Below are 23,543 nucleotides of genomic sequence, written 5' to 3'. Positions count from 1 at the left end.
GTAGTGAAAACATTAGTCAAATTGTTAACCCTATCATTTAGCCAGTTCATTCATTAACTTGTGTTTTTTGGTTGTTGTTTAGTTTTAGTTTTTTCATTTAGGCTGTCCTTGACAGCTTTCTCAAGTCATGTCAAATGCACAGCTGCATCATCTAAAGCAAGGTAAAGTGAAATTTAAAGTAAAACTATAAAGAATATATACAAATCAAATATAACAGCAGGTGTCTTGTATGTGAGATCACCAAAGGTTTTAAAAGCAGCTTAATGTTTGTAAGAATTAGCCCAGTTCATGCATGGTTTAACTGTGGGCTCATGCAGATGTGGGTCTGTCGGCCCCGGTAAGTAGCAAACGCTGCAGGGTGCTGATAACGTCAGAGCTCTGCGTGTGTGCGCCTGTAGGGGTTCTAGCATTGATGACGTACTGTAGTTCATTGAGTCTAGTGTTGAACTTGACTATTGTTGTCGTGTGGCCTTAACATGTGGTGTTTGTGTTAATGTGCATGTGTGTTTGAGGTTAGAATTGTGTGCCACGATATGTGTGGGTGTTGTCCACTCCCAACAGCATACTGTGTGTGGGCGTGCCTGTGCGTGTGTATGTGTGTGCAACTGTGCATGCATTCACACATGCGTGCGTGTTTAATTTACTGTGTCTGTTTCAGCGATCCTTGTCCCATCTGTAATTGTGTCTACGTCAACAGCAGCAGTGTGTGAGTGTGCGTGCATGTGTCTGCGACTCTGCGGTTTCCTATCTGTAGTGGCATGTACGTCAGCAGAAGCTCTGTGTGTGAGAGAGATCCTGCCCCTATCAGCAGCAGTATGCCTGGCCCTCTCTGTCTATCTCTCTGTCTCCGTCTCTCTCTCTGCCCTCTGTCTGTCCCTATCTGTCTCTTTCTATTTGTCTGTCAGAATTGAACTTGTCTTAGTTTTTGGTATTTTTGGTGGTTCTATCTTCTACCAAAAATATAGATATTAAACAAATATTTGAACACTCAGTTGTTTATTTGTGGTCAGGGTATTTCTGAATGACGTTTACTCAAACGGGACTCTGATTTGCTCCCTGACAGTGACGCCGGGCTAATCCCACCCACCATGGAGAGAAGCAGAGAAGTCTATCCACCATGTTTTAACCCGTTTGGCTATGAATTTCTTTTTATTATATATCTGTATATATATATACAAATATAGATTTCATATAAAACTTCAGCATTGTTGTAACCAGCATCACTGAAGTAGGGATGCACCGAATATTCGGCCACCGAAACATATCGGCCGAAAATGGTTAAAAAAAGCATTTTCGGCTTTCGGCCGAAAGGGTTTTAACGCCGAAAAAATATCACCGAAAGACACCGAAACATATCGGCCGAAAGACACCGAAACATATCGGCCGATATAAAAAAAAAAAAAAAAGACACCAAACACGGACCGTGTTCGGCACCAAAGTGCTACTCTGTGAAAACACAGTTCAGACCGTGTTCGGCACCCGATGTGTTAAGTATGTTTATTTAATTAAATTGTTCAATGATAGAATGTATCTGTCATATAGGAGAAGTCAATGCATTGCAATATGACTTTGGAACATGAACTCTCAGTCAGTATCATTTTCCATGATTCCACTAAAACACAATATTATCAATATTTAAATATTGTCCCCCCCCCACACTGCCTCACAATGTAAAAATAAGAAAATAATTTCACCTAATTTCACAATTAAGGTGTACCTTACTGGAGAACTTCAAACAATCCAATACGACACGAGTCACGACCCAGAACACCATCTCGCAATATTGATAGACAGTACATAGATGATATTGCTCAATATATTATCCTGCATTATGGGACGGAAGGAGGAATGTACTGTATGAGGTGTTAAGTTTTTTCTTTTTCTTCACTCATTATAACCAGACTGACCACCAAGAACAAACTGCGGTGGAGGGAAGGGGACAAGTAAAACCAAACCCCTAGCATGACAGATATAATGGGTTAGAATAAAAACTAGGCAGAGGGAAAAAGGGGAAAGAGTGAACGAGAGATGTGAGAAGTAGACAGAGAGATGATTAGGAGAGGGGGGGGAACAAAAAAGGTAAGGTAAATACAGTACAGGATAGGGTAGGGTGGATGAATTGCAGGCAATGGAGAAAAGTGCATCGAAAGAGAGAGGGTGAGAGAGAGGCGGGAGGGATGAAATGACGATAGAGGAGATTACAGATTATAGAAAGCCTCCATGTACCTTTTTCATTCTCTGTCTACTGTGAATAGATAAAATGACTTTCCTAATCACAAGGACTGATGGGAAATCTTAGCTCCTATTAGCTAATTGGCCAGGAGGTGTACACAGCAACAAGTTGGATAGAGGGACGGAGAATAAAGTGTGTGTGTGTGTGTGTGTGTGTGTGTGTGTGTACTCTAGCCGGAGTCCTCATCCAGTCTCATGGTTCACTCAAAACAAAACCGATAAGACTGCTACTATACCGCCACCCCAGGACTCACCTCAGCTCACTTTGCTAGTCTGGGATGGCTCAAGGTGGAAGACACAGTACTGCAACTTGGAATGGGTCTGGGCTTTAACCCATTCAATCCGGGAACACATCTGTGTCATTTTAGATTTCTTTGGCTATTCAAAAAATAGCAGATATACAAACCCATAGCACCACAGCTTATAGATCTGCTATTTTTGAAAAATCATGAAATCTTTTGCAAATCTTTACAAATGTCTCCTAAATCAGTTAGAAATTTTGAAAAAGTCAGTTATAATCTATTAAGAACTTCTTTCGTGTCGATTTTGATATGTACTGTATACATTATAAGAAAAAGACGTGTTTCTCGATTATTTGGTTATAAGTCGTTTATTGGTTCTAAATATGGGTTTCGATATATTTTCTGTTAATTCTCCAGCCCTAGAAAGGGTCCATGTTGATGATGGTTTCAGGTAGGGATGGCCAACCGATAACCGTTAACCGCCGTTAAATCGCCAACCGATTAATACTAACGATTAAAATTAATCGTTAAAAAGGGCCAAAAATGTTTAATTGTTTTTTGGCCAAGTCTACACCTGCAACCACACGTAACTTCCACTTTATTCTTCTTCTTCCTCGTCTTTGTATTGGTATTGTTTGTGTTTGAGCGCCTCAGTGCGGCTGCAGAGTTCATGTGCAACCTCTTCCAGAGAGAGATAGACACTAGAATCACTAGACACAAAACAAACTGTGTAGACTTGGCCCTTTGAAATAAAATGTATTTTGGCCATTTTTCTTTTTTTTACGGTTATCGATTAATTAATCGTTAAGGCCTAACGGTAATCGGTTAATAAAATGTCTCCATTTGGCCATCCCTAGTTTCAAGGAGTATTGCATGAACTGAAACCACTTTCTATCTTGTCAGTCTGCTTCCCAATGAGCGTGCTCTCTCTCTCTCTCTCTCCTCTCTCTCCATCTCTCTCATACATCACCAATCGTCTGCCACTCCCAATTCCCTTGTTTTTCAGCCGTCTGTCAGTCTCTTTATCGCCCTATTTCTCTCTTTCTTTCTCTGTACCATTAGAGATGCCACTAACACTATATCCCTAATCGACTCTCTTTCCATATCCTAATGCATCTCCATCCATCATCATCAATCTCTATTTCATTGTGTATATCTCTCTCTGTCTTTATCCTCCTTTTGTTTATCTTCATTTCTGTCCCTCTCTCCCTCTTTTGTTTTGATTCTCTCTCTCTCTCTCTCCTGGCTGCAGTGAGTGGGTGTAAAGAGAGAGATGGAAAGAGAGAAAGAGAAAGCGAGGGGGGGGGGGTGTTTTGCCACTTGTTAGAACGAGATATATAGAGAGGGAAGTGTGTAGGGGGTAGCGTTGTTATGGCGATGAGGAGGTCTTCCTTGTGTTGGGTTGCCGTGGCAACTTGGGGTGCTCACTTGATATCCCCTCCACGTGACCATGGGGAGAGCACTTTACAGACACGCACACGCGCACAGTACACACACGCACTTAAATAACGCATGCACACACTAACAAACACACTCTTTGATTATGTTAACAACAATACAGCGCGTGTGCGCACACACACACACACACACACACACACACACACACACACACACATTGTATTTGATGTGACAGTCCACCATTATATTAATTATTTAAACAGAAATACAATCACAGAAAACCAATGAAAGTATAGCATAGTAATGAAGTATTACAGTAGTGGAGAGCAGCAGAACAGAACGCTGATCGCACAAACACAATGAAACAGTGTATTCATGCATGACCTGCTCATGATGTCCTTTTGTGGTGCATGTGTCTGTGCGTCGGCCTGGATGAAAACAAGTGTTTTTGAGCAGCTTTGAACGTGGTGCTGCTGCTGCTAGCCTGGTATTATGAGGAGGAGAGTCAGAGTAAGGACAGACACAGAAAGAGACAAATGGACATAGGTGATTATTACCCTGCCCGCAGCGATGCAGGCAGGGTATTGTCATCAGTCAAGTATTGTAATCACGCCTGTCTGTGTGTACCTGTCTATGCGTGTCTGAGACTATGAACATAATAACTAGAGAATTGATTTTCATGTAAGTTGGTGGGAATCATCGGTACGCTTCCCGCAGCTGAGGCTCTTTGCTGCATGTCATCCCGCCTCTCTCTCCCACCTTTCCTGTCTCTCTCTCACTGTCACTGTCAAGAATAAAGCAGAAAACCACTGATGCTGATTTTTTTTTATAAAAGTTAATAAATAAATTTAAGGACACAATTTTCCCACAAGTACAGGGCAACAAATATTAAAGAAAAAAAAGATAAATAACAATAATTCCTTTGAGGTTATGATGGGGGGGAAAAAGAAAAGACAAACGTTAATTTGTTCACTGGAATAGGTTGTTAAAAATGAAAGGGCACTGCACAACAACAAAACTCTTGTTTAAATTTAAGATCAAACGGCTAGCCGTGGGAATAATATTAATTTACTCATCATCATTTACTGTACAGTAGTATTAGCAGTAGCTTTGCGACCTGTCGTAATACAGTGCAGAAAATTCCATGATTGCTCAAATAATTTGGTGAAATCAAGTTACCTTGAGCACTTTGCAGAATAAAAGCATGTTTTACAATGATGATAATAAATAATAAACAACTTGTATTTAGTAGGGGCAGCACCGTTTAATAGGCTAGCTGCGCACATCCCTAGTGTGTACTGTATATGTCTCCAGAGAGAGAGGGGTGAACATCTGAGCTGAGACAAAAAGATTGAGAGCGATACAGAGACGAGAGAGAGAGAGAAGAGAAAGGTAGAATGATAACACAGTTGGAAACATGGAGGCTAGTCAGGGTGAGAGGCGTGTATGTCATTCCAAAAACATTTTTCTTTGGTTCACTCAACATCCTGCGTATGTGCACGGTTATACAACAAATGCATTGACCTTTTTAAATCACAGGCAGGCACACCAACAGCGAGTCCTTGTGAGGCGTGCCCATTGCACAAGCTTGCCGCCAGGCGAAAGAGTGCCCGCGCCAAGCAGCCGATGGCCTCGCTGTCGGCACGCCTGCTTGTGAGAATAGTGGCCTGATGGTACTCCTGTGATCCTAGAGTGAGAGGTTGCACATGCCTCCAGCTAACTGTGAATGGTGTGTGTCTGTGTGTGTGTGTGTGTGTGTCTGACAGTCAACAACAGATCTATCGACGGAGAGAATGACCTGCAGAAAATATAGTGAGCATGTGAGTTAGCATTTAGCACACACTCACACACACAGACAGGCAGAGTGCTACTGTGTCTACTGTGTGTAGCTTCAGAGGTGTGTGTGTGTGTGTGTGTGACTGTGTGTGTGTGTGTGTTTTTGTGTGTGTGCACCTCCAGGGGTATGGTGTGTGAGAGATTCCTCAGTCTTCTGTCTTCACAACCCACATCTAATGGACTCTGACATAAGGTGGCAACACACACACAGCAGGGCACCAAGCGTGTGTGATGTGTGTATGAGTGAGTGGTCAGTTCATATTGGCCGCTAACAGCTCTGTGTTAGAAATGGGAGATCTAGGTTACCCCCAGTGTTTGTCCATTAACACCTTGCTACACATACACTCACACGCTCACTCACTCACTCACTCACTCACTCACTCACTCACTCACTCACTCACTCACTCACTCACAAGGTCAGAATGCACAGACAGCCATGTATATGGCATAACGCTGGGGGGTTGTTGGGGTATAGGGTAGTGGGCAATTGTTGTGGAATATGGGGTGGGTTATGGAGGTGCTTTCGCTTGTAGATCCTCTGTTTCAGCCACACTGTGACCCGGAATTCAACTCGTATGCAGTGTGCGCTTCCAGCCTTGCCTTCAAAAAGGAGTGGTTGTTTGGACATAACTACTGTAGCCTTGCAGGCCCATTTTTACACATTCTGAATTAAATTAACATTCCAGATTGTACTGCAGCATGTACAGTAGCATACAGGTCATGACTCAATGATGTTAGCGCTGGTACCGTGTGACTACATCACAACATTTACAGTCAATATGTCTGCAGATCGTCTTGTTGTAATACGATAAAATGGCGTCTCTGTTTACAGCCTAAATTATCTTTCTTTTCTGGAATCGGTATATAAATATAGCACAGGTTAATGGCGGGATACCATATTCACATAAATGTCTTACTATAATCCTATGCTAGATTATCTGTTCATGTACATTCCACTTAATAGTGGGTCATATCCCCTAAAGTTAAGGTTGTATTCAGGAGACATTGGTTTTATTATATTTCTTTTGTGCTCAGAACATCGTGGGTAAGGAGTTCCAATTTTCTGCAGAGTGCTTGTTGTAAATATCACCCTCTCTCTTTCTTGTCCATCCTAAATTTGTACCATTCAGTACTTAAAGTGGTGTAAGTGATATTGTTTTGTAAAAATAAAGTAGTTTTTTCTTTTAATTCAGGGGTTTTCAACTGATTTTGACCCAGGGACCACCATCCTGACTAAGAGCAACCTGGGGACCACCACTATTGTGTGTGGTGGGTCCATCATAGACCCACCCCACGCAATAGTGGTGGGGGGTTCATGCACCACAGGGAGCTGGAGAAATAGCTGCAATATCTCCGCGCCACGGACCACCGGTTGAAAACCCCTTAATTAAAAGTTAAAGCTCCATATTCTGATAGTAATCATTGCTACAGTACAGAGTCTTTGTTCGGTAACAGGGGTCTCTCCAGCTCTTAATAAATAAAATGTTAAAACTTAATTAAAAAATAATTTACCAGCTTAAATTTGACAGTGTTACAGTTCCAATTTTGTTTATCCCGATTTAATAAAAATTGTATTCTGTTTACTAAATACTGTAATCAATGTATGCTTTTTAACACTTATTTTAACAAAAATATCACTTGCACCACCTAAGAACCTAACAGAATATTAGTATCTCTCCTCATCTGTTTAAAGTCTTTGTACTGAATGCTTCATTCTGCATGCAGATACAGTATTTTTCCATATTTGATGGAATTAATAATGGCGGTGTGATGTTGACTGGTCTTAGTTCCATGGCCTTTTATTGGATTGTTGCTAGATTTCAGTTTTACTTGTTGGCAAAGTTGTACAGTTTGCATTACAAAACAATTATAATGGTGTTTGTTTACAAGACATACCGTGTGTGTGTGTGTGTGTGTGTGTGTAATGGTGCATGCACTATTCTGTGTAAGCTGGAGGGTAAGCACGTGAGACCGAGTGAAAGTGAGTGAGATATTTAGTCTGGCAGAGATCATAGCTAGAATCCACAGTAGCAACCATTTGAAAAGGACAGAATATTAACTCTCTACTGTCTTTTCTTTAACTGACTTTCTCCACTCGCCTCCATTTTTGTCCATGTCTCTTTCTCAGTCACTTGAACAGAACGCCTCTTCTTTCTCCCAGAACTCCCAACCCACTTATCTGTGTCTTTTCTAATCTTTCTCTTTACCCGTCTACTCTTCGACCGATCTTTTATAGAGAGTGCATTAACTTTTTGTTTTGTTGCCTAATATGGCTCATTAATAAAAAACAAACTCCATAAAATTATCAATGTATGCAGCGAAATAGCTGGGGTACAGTTTGATAGTATGACATCAATGTATGATGAAAGCTGTTACTAGTGATGGAACCCCGCTATACAGTCAACAACCTTATGCCATCACAGGACGGCACATGGTACCGAAGTTGCAAGCTCGGGCACAGATATCATTGTTCCCATAAGTATATAGTCAGGGGATATTAGCAGAATATTTTCCAATCTTGGAATAAATTCCTTACCAAAAAAAATCTTCGCCAATGTGTTTGTAAAGGTGTCTAGTAACACATCTCACAAAGACTGAAATGCAGTCCCCCTAGGAGAATTTTTGACAGCTCCTTAAAGTTGGGGTACCCACCATAACCTTGGTTAAAAAAAATCCCCCAAAAAAAAATAAAAATTTAATTCTGTTTTAAGTAGCATGTGAGGGGTCAAACTAGGGTGTTTTTATGATTCTGAATCCATTGCAAGCATTTGTTTTGCACCAAAACCACTCCTTGGGCTAAAAACGACCATAGCCATCCTTTTCCAGGTATACTTTTTGTGTAAAAAGCCCATTGAGATTGGGCCGTTTTTAGCCCAAGGAGTGGTTTTGGTGCAAAACAAATGCTTGCAATGGATTCAGAATCATAAAAACACCCTAGTTTGACACCTCACATGCTACTTAAAACAGAATTAAATTTAGATTTTTTTTTAGATTTTTTTTTAACCAAGGTTATGGTGGGTACCCCAACTTTAAGGAGCTGTCAAAAATTCTCCTAAGGGGACTGCATTTCAGTCTTTGTGAGATGTGTTACTAGACACCTTTACAAACACATTGGTGAAGATTTTTTTTGGTAAGGAATTTATTCCAAGATTTTTTTAATATCCCTTGACTAATAGGACATCCGAACGAAGATCTCTGTTTTGCAAATTTTTTGTCTTTTCTTAACCATGACTGGTAGTTTTTCTCTGTAAGGGCTCTGTTGTGTATTGTTGTATTGTCTATATATGGTTTGATTTGTCTTATGTATTGTGTGATTTGTCTATGTGTTGTGTGATTTCTGTGTCCTTATGGCTGCCTAGCGCAAAATTAATTTCCACAAGGACTAATTATCCTGACCTCTCTCTCTCTCTCTCCTGCTTCCCTTTCTTGCATGTTGCCCTCTATCCCCTGTTCTCCTTTCAGATGTGTGTCTCTAGAGGACGATTACAATTAACAATTTATCTTATCCAGAGCGACAAGTGCAAGATCAGAGTCAATGTCATGAACCCTAGTCAACAAACACAGGGTAAATGGTTACACGATGTGTAGAGTCACAGAGTGCAAAGAAAAACTATTTATTGCTTGAAGGAAACTAGGATATCAGGTGAACATCAAACCTAGCATCTGTCTACTCTAAATATCATGCTATATAAATAACATTCTAGCATTTGTGGTCAAGCAAACAGTATACTGTACGTCTAGAAGAGTATAGGACACTTGGAGCATTGGCCAGGGTGTTTTAGAGAAGCGATGGTCAGATTTCCTGTGTTTGCTGGAGTAGAGAGGTATCCTCTCCTTGATTGCCTTGTTGGCTATCACCAGTGTTTTGAATTGAGTGCGTGCAGCCAACCAGAAGCCAGTGAAGGGAACGCATTAGTCAAGCCTGGAGATGACTGAGGCCTGGATGAGGAGCTGGAGTTGACTCCTTGGTGAGGAAGGGTCTGATCCTCTGGATATTGTACGATTACAAACCTGCCTTGAAGGACAGCTGACAGTCCAGGACCACTCCCAGGTTCTTGGCAGACTTTGGAACAGGAGCCACCAGGGCGTTGTCGATGGAAATGGAAAGATCCTGCAGGGGGCAGGACTTTCCAGGGCAGAAGATAAGCTCAGTCTTGTCTGCGTTGAGCTTGAGGTGGTGGGAAGACATCCGCTGGGAGATGTCAGCCAAGCATGCAGTGATGCGCCCTTCAGCCCGTGTGGCAGAGGGAGGGAAAAGGAAAAACAATCAGTTGAGTGTCATCAGCATGACCACAGTGGTGATGATGAGGATTTCGAAGCGTGAATTCATGTGGACTGTCATTATGTATGAGTGCCAGTGATGTTAAATTCTCTCTTCTCTCTCTCCTTACAGCTCCACCCCCCAGCAGATTCAGCAGGAGAGTTTCAGGTAACCATGTGTGGGTTTGTTTGGGTACACTTTGTGTGATTTTGTGTGTTTTTTTGTTTGTTTGCAGAATTGCTGTGTGCGTGTGTGTGTGTGTATTCTTGCCTCTTGTGTTTCTGTAAGACGTGGTGTTTGACTTGCTCTCCTGTGTGAATCTCAGTCCTTCTGATTGTGTGTATTCATGTGTGACCTTGGCTGCTGTTTTCCCACACACACACACACTAGCCTGCATAACTGGCCCGGTGTTTACATACCAGTAATTACATGTCATGGTCCGTCACACAGTCTGGGTGGGGCATGGTGATGCTAATCTCTGCCCACACACACACACACACACACACACACACACACACACACACACACACACACACACACACACACACACACACACACACACACACACACGTGCATGCATACACACAAACCCATCACTATGTCTAGGTTTCTAATAACCAGGGTGCCTGCAGGTCCTGAAAAAGTGTTTTCTCATTGCTGAGCCCTTGTCTTGATACATCTAGTTTGAAATCTACCAGGTCATACTCAGACTTCACTTTTGTATAATTTTCCATTCATTTTTATATCCACTGGTCTATTTCATTCTAACCGGTGTACTTTTATTTTATTTTATTTTAATTGTTTACATGTAATTTGCTAAAACTTGTGGTCACCCTGGCCTGAATCACAATCAACATCACTTTATTCATAAGGTGAAATAAACATACACATGGATTAAAGTTCTCAGTCGTGGCGACGGATTTCCGTCGTGGGAATTCCATAGGGGCTATTTATGAGATCAGTCCAAATCTGCAAAAATAAATAAATAAGGGGGTGGGGGGGTATGTGTAGCGATGGCCGCGGTGTGTGTGTGTGTGTGTGTGTGAATGACTTGACCAAAGTCGTCAAAACGCAGCATATTCTTGATAGTAAAAATGATCTCCAAACTACAAAGCATCCATCCCCAGTGATCTATCACCGCGCTGTAACCCGACACCGAGTGTTAGGCTCAGCTATAGGCTACTTAAGTTGTGTGCCGGTGTCGTGTGCAGTAAATAGCAGATCTACAAGCTCACAACGTGTCACGAATGGGACGCGTGGTGAGCTTGTAGATCTGCTATTTACGGCACGAAACACCAGTGTGCAACTAAGTATGTTGTGCTCCGTTTTCCCTGTCATAATGTATGACTTAAAATAGCACGGATTTACCACTGAAGTTATGGAAGGTGATATGTGTCCAAAAGATAAAATCCCAGGAATAATGGAAGACACTGGAGTTTTAAATTGAAAGTGGATTATTACGCTACATAATAAGTAGGATCTAATTATTTGTTGACAGGGAAGGACCAGCAGTAATTAACAATAAACGTATGCTAAACGTATAAACTTTTGGATTAAAATAAGCAGCGGAACAATTGCTATGTTTGCTAATCCGAGAGGATTTATTTGTCACTCACAAAAGTCACTCTAACAGGTGCCAATGCAAATACTTGTGCAGTGTATCATTTGGGACGGTATCATGATAGGTTTTCAAAGCAGTAGGCGGAGGTTATGTAGCGTGCATTGCATTGTTTCTCGAGAGAAAATGCATTGAATTACTCCCACGTGTGATCGCGGTCCAGTCGTGAGTCGAGTGATATCATATAATCGAGGCAGTGTTGATTAAAGAAGTTCGGACGTGACTGCCATTGAGAGCACAGTTAAAATTAAATGGTGATGAGCTTGAAACGGGAAAGACGTTCAGGTCATGGTGCAAACCATGCAAAAAGGTCAGATAACCGGGAGCATGTATTTGTTGTGTAAAAGCTGCTTTATATGGCAGCAATGGTAAAAAACGCCTTTCCGCCGCAATAATGAACCGAGTCACAAAGCTGCCGTTGGTGCTCTGCAACACACAGTGCTACCGGTGCATCAACATGTCAGGATGCACGCGAATCAATGACAGATCGTGTGTAATCGTAACTCTTAAACAGGCGTTTCAACGATTTTTAGGCCATTTTAGGCCATTAGCTGAGACTGATGAAGCAGGGACCCCCACTACATGTATAAAATTGTGTTGCAGATTCGATTTTTTTTTATAGATTTCATAGATAGATTCATAGACTTGTTTGATTTAGTTTTTTGTTTTTGTTATACATTTTTTTTCTATTAATCTGGACATTTAAAACCACCAATGCTTAGTAAACTTGACCTTTGGCTCTGTACTTGGTCTGCTCTTTTTCCACTCTACACCAAATCTCTTTGCCAAAAATAGAAGATCTACAAGCTCATGTGTTTGTAGATGTGCTATTTTTGGCAAATGTAGGGATGCTAGGGTTCAAAATAATGGTTAATGTAAAAAATTACATTAACTCTGAGGACCCCCTAGGGGTCCCGGACCCCCTGTTGAAGACCACTGCTCTAAAACATAAAGATATTAGATACTAAGATGTTTGAATTTTTGCTGCCACACCAATGGGTCTTAACTGTCTGTTGTAATTGACTTTTGCAACCTTTCCTCTTCCCTTATGCAAGTTGCATAATGGTTCAAATGACTACTGAAGGCTACATGTGTATAAGTGTCTTCCTCTGGGGATTTTAACTTTAACACACTGCTACTATGCACCATGTGACTGTAAAGTCAAGCCCTACAGTAATAATGTTAAGATCTGAGTATTTGAATTGGCCAGACTAGCAATAGAATACAACAGAACTTCAGAAGCTGCTTCTATAAAATGAAGCATGGATTGGCACACACACATTCACAGTGTGGGCAGTGGAGAACTTCAGGGAATTCATGTTATTAATCTTTTAAATCGACTTTTATCCCTGTCAAGCACAGGGGTAGACCGATGCAAGGTTGGGGGGGTTTCCCCTTTCACAACAATTCACAAGTCACATATTGGGGCATGGTCTGAAAATCATTTTCAGTCTTGGGATTTTTTTTGCCTTTAATCCCTGCAGCAGTTTGTCTGTTTGGTGCATACACCTCCTAATTACCAACGTTGATATATGTTTAATTCATACTTTTATTAACACCCCATCGACAGCAGGGCAGGGCCTATTATGTTATGTTGTTGATTAGCAGTCAATCACAATCTGTGTATAAGCAGCCTTCAAGCACATTATATTTTGTTTTTAAGTTTAAATGATTTGCCATATTACTGGCCTTGAAGAAAAACTGAAACAAAATTCTTCAAAAGTTTGAGTCTCGACTGACCTTCAGGGCCTATTTGACCCAACTCTGACTGATTTCTTGGATTTGGATTAATGGGTTATATTATGTGAGGTTAGCATAGTTAATCTCAGGCAGGAGATTAATGCATTTCACACCTGTCCTTCGGTCTGTCTAGGCCATGGGTTCCCAAACTTTTCAGCCCGCGACCCCAAAATAATGCAGCCATTGACTCGCGACCCCACCTAACCTGGAGGTAGTTTATGCACATAAACTTGCACGTTCGGTGCACATATGTAATGTATTTTAGTATGACTTTTGACTGTAGGCCTACTACTTGTACTGTTAATAATCTTGTTAATATAGATTCAATCAATCACATTTACAGTACCTAATGAGATGGGTAAACTGTACTATTTGTAATTATTTTTAGATTGTATTTCATACATTCTGTTTATTTTTTTTTTGGTTTTTCTTTTTGAAAATATTTTTTATGACCCAAAATAATTTCGCGACCCGAACTTTGGGAACCCCTGGTCTAGGCGATCAGTGCCATATTTATTTTGCGTGCTGCCAGCAGGCCAATAACCTCATTTCCTGAATATTTTTCAAATCAGTCGCCGACAACTATATAAAGCTATGGACCAACACTAGCCTAGACTAGTGGGTGTCCATCCGGCTTATTGGATGTACCTACTACCGGTACTAGCCAATCGCAGGCATGCAATTAGCCGGCACAAGCCAAGACTTGAGACTGAAAAAGCCAACTTTTGAAAATTGCATTGTCATTGCACATGACACTGCAAACGGTGCGGATCCTCTCTCTTCTGACTGTGCGCTGCACTGGCATCCCTGTCTGTGTAAAACCAGGAAATGCCAAGTGACATTGTAGTTGTTAATCTATGCATGTAAGAAAAAAACTTTTCAACAAATCTCGTGGTCACACCAAAATTGTTCTTAGTACTTTTTCTGAGTACTTTTTATTGGTGAAGACGACTACTGTAAGATTACAGATACATTTGAATGACAAATCTAAGAGAAAGATGGTGGAAGGCAGCAGATTACAAATACTGACATGGTCAAGGCAGATGGCCCCCCGCCTGGGTGTTTCTTCCAGTTAAGAGGAAGTATTTCGTTGCAAAAAATGCTAATATTGTCACTGCATACTTAACTATTATTATTAGAGCATGCCTCCTGGCTGATTTGTGTTCTACTAACCACACTTTTCTAGTTTAAAAATACTTTAGACAACTGTTGAGGACACATCAGTTGTGTAGTCTCAGCAAGGATTTAACATTCATGGGTGCATTCTTCCAGTTTTTGTGTTACCATTTGTAATTGTTTCTTCAGCTAGTTTTAAACTTGGGATCAAGGGGTGATCCCTCCCTAATGTCCCAAATTGCATAGTTTGTGTTGTTTGGGTGTATCTGTTTCTAGCATTCCCGTTCTCCACCTTGTCTGGGACCTTACCAAAGTGGGAAGTTACCAGACACGTTAGTCTGTTTGTCTGTGCTCCTAACTCACTCTGGAGCCCCAAGTTTTTGGGCAGTCCTGTCAATTAACTAGTTGGCTCACCCACCCTCTCCCCAGACCCAACGATAACCATTTATGACCACCACATGTCAGACCACAACGACCCTGACTCCAGCCAACCAAGTCACAACCAAGTCACAACCGTCCAAAAGTACAAGTCATTATCAGCACCGTCTTCATCTCTATGACAACACGCACGCACACGCACACACACACACACACACACACACACACCCCTGTTTGTTTAGACTACTTTTGGGTACGGATGTCAGGACACCCCCCTTTCGGGGGCTACCCTTTCTGAATGGGTTAGAGAGAAGCTGTGACCACTGTTGGTGTTCAGAGGGTGCCCACTTTACCAATATGTCTTGATATTTTTGATTTAAGCTTTATTTTAAAAGTATGATTTTTTACCCTGAGATTGGGGACAATCATATTTAACCCACTTTTCGGGACTTGGGCGGGGCTTATTTCACACAACAGGAAGTCACCTTTGGGGCTTTGGTCTATACACACAGCCTACTTTAAGCCACCTTTGGGGTTCTGGGGACATATCCTGGCTGCTCTATACTGCACTTTTCAGTGATATCATCTGTTATGCTATGTCACTAAAATGTGGAATGCCCTACCAAAGGCTCTAAAGGAGAATAAATCCCTACTCTCCTTCAAAACCGCCCTAAAAGAGCACCTACAGGAGGTTGCAAATTGAAACTGGCCCCTGTAAAAAAAAACATAGCCTCCCACCCCCGACCTGTTTCACTGTAAATAGTCCTCTTCAATTTTTTTATTTTATTTTTGTAAATAACTATTACATGCTGTTCCACATAGTGTTGCTGTTTATCTGATCAATGTTTCTATGAATTGAGTACAAAGGACCACAATTGAAACAAGCTTGGCTTTTTGTGTAGATCCTTTTAGCAGACCTTGTATTCTAAACTGTTTAAGCTTTTTGTTTGCAAACTGCTAATAAAGTATTCAATCAATCAATCAATCAATCAATGCCTTCTCTGTATTGTCACTTTCCATGTCACAAGCATGTCACTGTTCAAAAAGAACTAGGGCCTGTTTCACAAAGGGTAGATTAGGATTTAGCAGATATCCTGGCTTAAACAAGCCAGGCTCAGCCATGACTCGGTTTCACGAAGGAAATCCCGCTTTAGTTATCATGGAAACTTAGCTGTGAAGTTAGCTTGCTCCGGACCAGGATAACGGCCAAGCTTTATTAATCCGTGTCCTGTTGTTCAAGTTTTGTGAAACAGCTTTGGGGTATTAGGCTATACACAAACTACTGTAAGCCACCTTTGAGGTATTAGGCTATACACAAACTACTGTAAGCCACCTTTGGGGTATTAGGCTATACACAAACTACTGTAAGCCACCTTTGGGGTATTAGGCTAGTATACACAAACTATTGTAAGCCACCTTTGGGGTATTAGGCTATACACAAACTACTGTAAGCCACCTTTGGGGTATTAGGCTAGTATACACAAACTACTGTAAGCCACCTTTGGGGTATTAGGCTATACACAAACTACTGTAAGCCACCTTTGGGGTATTAGGCTAGTATACACAAACTACTGTAAGCCACCTTTGGGGTATTAGGCTAGTATACACAAACTAGTGTAAGCCACCTTTGGGGTATTAGACTATACACAAACTACTGTAAGCCACCTTTGGGGTATTAGGCTAGTATACACAAACTACTGTAAGCCACCTTTGGGGTATTAGGCTAGTATACACAAACTACTGTAAGCCACCTTTGGGGTATTAGGTTATACACAAACTACTGTAAGCCACCTTTGGGGTATTAGGCTAGTATACACAAACTACTGTAAGCCACCTTTGGGGTATTAGGCTATACACAAACTACTGTAAGCCACCTTTGGGTATTAGGCTAGTATACACAAACTACTGTAAGCCACCTTTGGGGTATTAGGTTATACACAAACTACTGTAAGCCACCTTTGGGGTATTAGGCTAGTATACACAAACTACTGTAAGCCACCTTTGGGGTATTAGGCTATACACAAACTACTGTAAGCCACCTTTGGGGTATTAGGCTAGTATACACAAACTACTGTAAGCCACCTTTGGGGTATTAGGCTAGTATACACAAACAACTGTAAGCCACCTTTGGGGTATTAGGTTATACACAAACTACTGTAAGCCACCTTTGGGGTATTAGGCTAGTATACACAAACTACTGTAAGCCACCTTTGGGGTATTAGGCTATACACAAACTACTGTAAGCCACCTTTGGGGTATTAGGCTAGTATACACAAGCTACTGTAAGCCACCTTTGGGGTATTAGGCTATACACAAACTACTGTAAGCCACCTTTGGGGTATTAGGCTAGTATACACAAACTACTGTAAGACACCTTTGGGGTATTAGGCTAGTATACACAAACTACTGTAAGCCACCTTTGGGGTATTAGGCTATACACAAACTACTGTAAGCCACCTTTGGGGTATTAGGCTATACACAAACTACTGTAAGCCACCTTTGGGGTATTAGGCTAGTATACACAAACTGCTGTAAGCCACCTTTGGGGTATTAGGCTATACACAAACTACTGTAAGCCACCTTTGGGGTATTAGGCTAGTATACACAACCTACTGTAAGCCACCTTTGGGGTATTAGGTTATACACAAACTACTGTAAGCCACCTTTGGGGTATTAGGCTAGTATACACTAACTACTGTAAGCCACCTTTGGGGTATTAGGCTAGTATACACAAACTACTGTAAGCCACCTTTGGGGTATTAGGCTATACACAAACTACTGTAAGCCACCTTTGGGGTATTAGGCTAGTATACACAAACTACTGTAAGCCACCTTTGGGGTATTAGGCTAGTATACACAAACTACTGTCAGCCACCTTTGGGGTATTAGGCTATACACAAACTACTGTAAGCCACCTTTGGGGTATTAGGCTATACACAAGCTATACACAAACTACTGTAAGCCACCTTCGGGTATTAGGCTATACACAAACTGCTGTAAGCCACCTTTGGGGTATTAGGTTATACACAAACTACTGTAAGCCACCTTTGAGGTATTAGGTTATACACAAACTACTGTAAGCCACCTTTGGGGTATTAGGCTATACACAAACTACTGTAAGCCACCTTTGGGGTATTAGGCTAGTATACACAAACTACTGTAAGCCACCTTTGGGGTATTAGGCTATACACAAACTACTGTAAGCCACCTTTGGGGTATTAGGCTAGTATACACAAACTACTGTAAGCCACCTTTGGGGTATTAGGTTATACACAAACTACTGTAAGCCACCTTTGAGGTATTAGGTTATACACAAACTACTGTAAGCCACCTTTGGGGTATTAGGCTAGTATACACAAACTACTGTAAGCCACCTTTGGGGTATTAGGCTATACACAAACTACTGTAAGCCACCTTTGGGGTATTAGGCTAGTATACACAAACTACTGTAAGCCACCTTTGGGGTATTAGGCTAGTATACACAAACTACTGTAAGCCACCTTTGGGGTATTAGGCTATACACAAACTACTGTAAGCCACCTTTGGGGTATTAGGCTAGTATACACAAACTACTGTAAGCCACCTTTGGGGTATTAGGCTATACACAAACTACTGTAAGCCACCTTTGGGGTATTAGGCTAGTATACACAAACTACTGTAAGCCACCTTTGGGGTATTAGGCTAGTATACACAAACTACTGTAAGCCACCTTTGGGGTATGAGGCTATACACAAACTACTGTAAGCCACCTTTGGGGTATTAGGCTAGTATACACAAACTACTGTAAGCCACCTTTGGGGTATTAGGCTAGTATACACAAACTACTGTAAGCCACCTTTGGGGTATTAGGCTATACAAAAACTACTGTAAGCCACCTTTGGGGTATTAGGCTATACACAAACTACTGTAAGCCACCTTTGGGGTAATAGGCTAGTATACACAAACTGCTGTAAGCCACCTTTGGGGTATTAGGTTATACACAAACTACTGTAAGCCACCTTTGGGGTATTAGGTTATACACAAACTGATAGATTGTGGGGTCTACTTTTCTCAAATCACAAACACAGGAAGTACATTTTGGGGTCAATGCATTTTTATTAATTGTAGGATATATTTGTTTTAACTGAACGCAGATGTACAAGCTCTTGTGAAGACATGCAGAACATTAAACCAACAGCTACGTATTAGCCACTCTGGATAGTGGACAAAAAGGTAATTTCTGGGCCTTGATAATGGTGCAAACTGGACTATACAGTATAAAGGGATATGTTCAGATTAACCACATGAACTCCAGCGTTTCTATTCTGGACATATCAAAATAAGCGAGCAGTCGACACAAATAGGCAAACTACAAGACCAGTATAACATGCACCCCCACAACAGCACATTTTCCTCCAGCCCCATTAACTCACTCACTGCCAATGACGTGTTGACATTTGTTTGGGAAAAACACATGCACCATTCTTTACAGTTTGGCTGCACAACTGTTACAACTGGTACATCTTCGTGTTACTGTCTAACTGAGCTTATTGTTGTTTGGATATCATGGAAGACCAATTTCTCGAAAGTCTGAGGTCTCATTATTCCTTGATGTGCTTGATACACACATCCATCCCCAATTGAAAATATAGTGTCAGGTTTAAATTTTGCCTGCAGTCTCCTGCCTGCAGGATATCTGCAAACAATTTCACACAGTGATCTGGGAATTACTGTGGATCAATATGAAGTCCAGAAGATATTTGCACATACATGTACAAGGCCTCAGGTCCAGACGTGATATGTGGCCGGCTGCTGCATTCATGCAGTCAGGAACTTGCAGAGGCTTGGTGTCCCATCTACCAAAAGTCACTGCACTCACTTACGGTTCCGTCCATCTGGAAAGATTCTACTATAATCCCTGTTCCCAAAAAGGCCTGCTGCAAGGAAAATAATGACTACCGCCCAGTCGCTTTGACTTCAGTAATTATGAAGTGTTTTGAGAAAATCATTGTCAGTCTATTGAAGGCAGCGGTTGGTTGTTCATTGGATACTTTTCAGTTTGCTTACAGGAGTAACAGGTGTATAGAGGATACAGTTTTGGCCTTGGATTAATTTCTTTTGAAACACTTGGAAAATAACAAAGCTTATGCACGCCTTCTTCTTGTAGATTTTAGCTCAGCATTTAATACAATACAGTCACATCTCTTAATTAAGAGGTTGAGGGACCATAATGTCCATCCCCTTATCATCAGGTGGTATTATTCCTTTTTAACTGAACGTACTCAAAGGGTCAGTGTGAATGGTACTTTGTCAGAGCCCAGAACCTTAAGTACTGGAGCACCTCAGGGCTGCGTTAGCTCACCGGTCCTTTTTACTTTGTACACAAATGAGTGTAGAAGTGGGAACCCGAATAATTACATCATAAAATTCTCGGATGATACTGCCATCTTATCCCTACTGGATAAGGATAGAGATTTAGCTGACTATTTTTTAGAGGTACAGAGGTTTGTAAAATGGTGTGATGACAACCACCTTGTTCTTGACGTTAGGAAGACACAGGAGATGGTGTTCGACCCCATGAGCATTGGTGACCACAGGCCCGTGGTCATTCATGACTCGACCATCTCACAGGTTTCTTCATATAAATACTTGGGCATTTTTAACTCACTAACCTGGAATACACGTGGACAGTCTCTGTAGTAAACTACAATGTTTTACATGGAAAGTTTGAACTTCTGCCTTCTGGTAGAGGGTACAGTGAACCAAAGTGGAAGTATATTGGGTTTAAAAAATCGTTTGTACCAGCATCAACTCAAATGTTGAACGAGGCTCTGAAACAGCACTGACTGAGAGATTTGATTGATCACTATTTGTGCACTTGTGTAATGTTGTGTCCCCCCTCTGGATGTATTTCTACTATGTCTTTTGTCATTGATGTCTTGTGTGTGGCTGCAGCAGGGGTGAAAGCCCAAGACAAATTTCCCTTGTGGACAATAAAGTTTACCTTGACCTTGATGGGACCCCCCCCCCCCTTCCTACCAGACTACAGAACCCCTTTGAAAAAGCAAGGACTGTCCCTTTTTCTTCCATTCTGGTTGATTTGAGGGCATGTCAGCAGATGACAAGCCAACAGGTGCCTCTAATTAGCCTCTGATTGGCCCTGGTATCACTTGAATGGTTCACAGGGTGCAGAAGGCAGTGTGAAACACTATACGTTGAAAACTAACATGGGCAACCCTCCTGCCATCCCCAAAGTACCAAAATATTATTTACATGTAAAATTGCATTTACTGTTCATGGCACCATTAGGTGTAAAGACCACAAGATCAACATTCCCACCCCAATTGTATAGTTCCAAACCATGTGACTTCAATTCCATGCTTAGGTTCTGTGTTGCTAAGTTGCTTAGAGCGTGTGATTGTATTACGGAGATTAGTGGGGTAAGGGCAAAAATATATGCCTCCTCTCAGCATCCAACACTGCTGCTTTTCACTCTGAGTCTGAACAAACATTTTCCACTTCTGTGTCTCTCCTTCTAATCAGTGATTGACACCAGCTGCTGACTGGTGTAAAAATGTAGACCTGTCCACTTAAAGCCCAATCGGGGACTATTTAGTGGGGGAGGGGTGGAAGCGTAGTTGTATTCACCTAGCCTGTGGTGGACATAAATCATCCACCATGAAAATGTGTCCTGGGCTTTATTGTAAAGGCAAAAGCAAATTAACAGGTAGAACACATGAGTCCTGCAACAGATTTTAAAACACAAGTACGGTGTGTAGTCAAAGAGGGCAGGGAGCTCTACTACTATTAGCTGATAAGATGAGAGGGTGTATTATCCCACGTGTGTGACCACCACTGATGAGCTGGTATAGAGACATCTTATTTGCTGGATTCTACTCAAACCGACTGTTCATGGCACCATTAGGTGTTAAGACCACAAGATCAACATTCTCACCCCAACTGTATAGTCCCAAACCATGTGCCTTGTCAAGTGGTCCCCAATCAACTGGTGTGTATTCTGAAAAATGTCCCCAAAAATTGCCTAAACAAACGCTTGTATTCCAGGGAGAGGGGCAAAAAAAGTAGACCTGTCCACTTAAGACCGATTGGGGACACTTTAGTGGGGGGAAGGAAAACAAATCTGGATTTCTTTGCTTTCACTCAATTTAGAAATGTGATTTTGGACTCGAAGTCTGTGTTGATGTCCATAAATGAATCTCTTGCCATAATTAAATTACGCAAACTTTTCTCATTTGCATAATTTGCATACAATATGTACTAATTGGGCCAAAACCAGGAAATATTATATAATATATTTTTGCTTGTAGTGAATTCAGGAAGATGATCATTAATCATTCATCTAGATCCATGTCTAATGTCCATTGAAAAGTGTCAGAATATGAATTATTTCAAAAATAAACTCATAATGCCGACCCTGAATGTTGCGTAATACGTAAACAATGTTTTTATGAGCACCTGCCAACATTCTCAATGGCAAATCCTGGACAAATACACTTCGTGCATATCGGATACTTCTTTCCAATACGTCGTCCTCCAAGATTTTCTGAAAGATGGACCATAGACTGATGGTGCTATATCAGAATATCTGGACATGGCACGTGAGCACCCTACTGGTAGACTCTGGGTGGACTGCCTGGTTTGTCCTACCTTTATTGCACTGCGTTTACTTTGTGCAGAGAGAGGGGGATACTTCCTCCTACAGCAACACTGCCTCAAGCAGATGGTCCTGTACTTCTTTGCTGCTGGGCACCATAAGTATGCATGGTACATCACCTGGTACCTCAAGATGGTGCAAAATCTTCCACATGAGGCCAAGCAGGATCTTTTAGCTGGGGCTCATGTCTGCCGCCACTCTGACGGTGGAACTGCTGTACCTGCTGACCAGTTTGGTGAGCAGACTTACATTAAACAAGGGAAAGGACAAGGTGGTTTGAAAGGCCTCTCAACCAATGAACAACAAGTTGCAGTGTGGATCAATTCCTTATTTGTTCCCATCTTTCCCAGATAGTGGAAGAAATGTACACAAGTCAGGAAACGGCAGATAATCCAGAGGAGGAATATGCACATGTGGAAGGAAAGGAGAATCAGAGTTGTGGGAAACATGAGGAGAAAGGTGAGAGACACAGAGAGCTGGATCAATGGGATTGTGTTAAAATCATGGAGGAGTTCCAGAAACACTCTCATCCCTTGAAAGATAATCAGAAAGTCCTGTACAACATTGTGAATGGACAGGTGGCTCAAAACTCTGTGAATGCGTAGAATGCTCTTCAGATTGGTGAACAGCAGAGCCATGACTTTGTAGCGTCTCTTCCAGAAGGCTTCCATAACACTATTGAGAAGAGAGTACCATGGAGGTGATGAAGAAAGCCGTCACTGGCAAGGCAGTTTATGACATGGAGGTCCTTTGCTCGACTCTTAGTCGTAGGCATAGCAGTGTGGCATAGATTTGAAAGATGTCTTTGATCATGAGCTCAGCCCTGTTCCACCATCACTGATCGATGAATATGGTTGCCTGAGATAGGGTGCTCTACCACATTGTCTGGCCTGTGGCAGGTACAATTGGGGACATTGCCTCTAGCATTAAATCACGCCTCAACAAAGCCTACACTGCAGTTGGAACTGATGAGATATTTGTCATCTTTGACCATTAAAGTGATGAGCTGTGATGAAGAGCGCATCGAACAAGATGCAGCTATCATGCCTTCTTTGCACATATGACCTC

The 23,543-nt window shown here is 41.6% G+C and overlaps 1 protein-coding gene across 2 annotated transcripts in view; it reads left to right on the top strand.

Annotated features, from left to right (window-relative positions):
- prkar2aa (protein kinase, cAMP-dependent, regulatory, type II, alpha A) overlaps positions 1 to 23,543 on the top strand; it is a 70,294-nt gene that overhangs the window by 29,405 nt on the left and 17,346 nt on the right. For both annotated transcript variants that reach the window (XM_080445749.1, XM_080445750.1), the window contains exon 3: positions 10,102 to 10,137. In XM_080445749.1, the coding sequence (XP_080301875.1) occupies positions 10,102 to 10,137 (36 nt within the window). The remainder of the gene's footprint in view (positions 1 to 10,101; positions 10,138 to 23,543) is intronic.

The sequence above is a fragment of the Gymnoscopelus braueri genome (assembly GCF_963280865.1).
Source record: "Gymnoscopelus braueri genome assembly, chromosome: 12".
NCBI classification, from domain to species: domain Eukaryota; kingdom Metazoa; phylum Chordata; class Actinopteri; order Myctophiformes; family Myctophidae; genus Gymnoscopelus; species Gymnoscopelus braueri.
The sequence above is the reverse complement of the archived record's forward strand: the minus strand, read 5'-3'. Positions and strand labels throughout refer to the sequence as shown.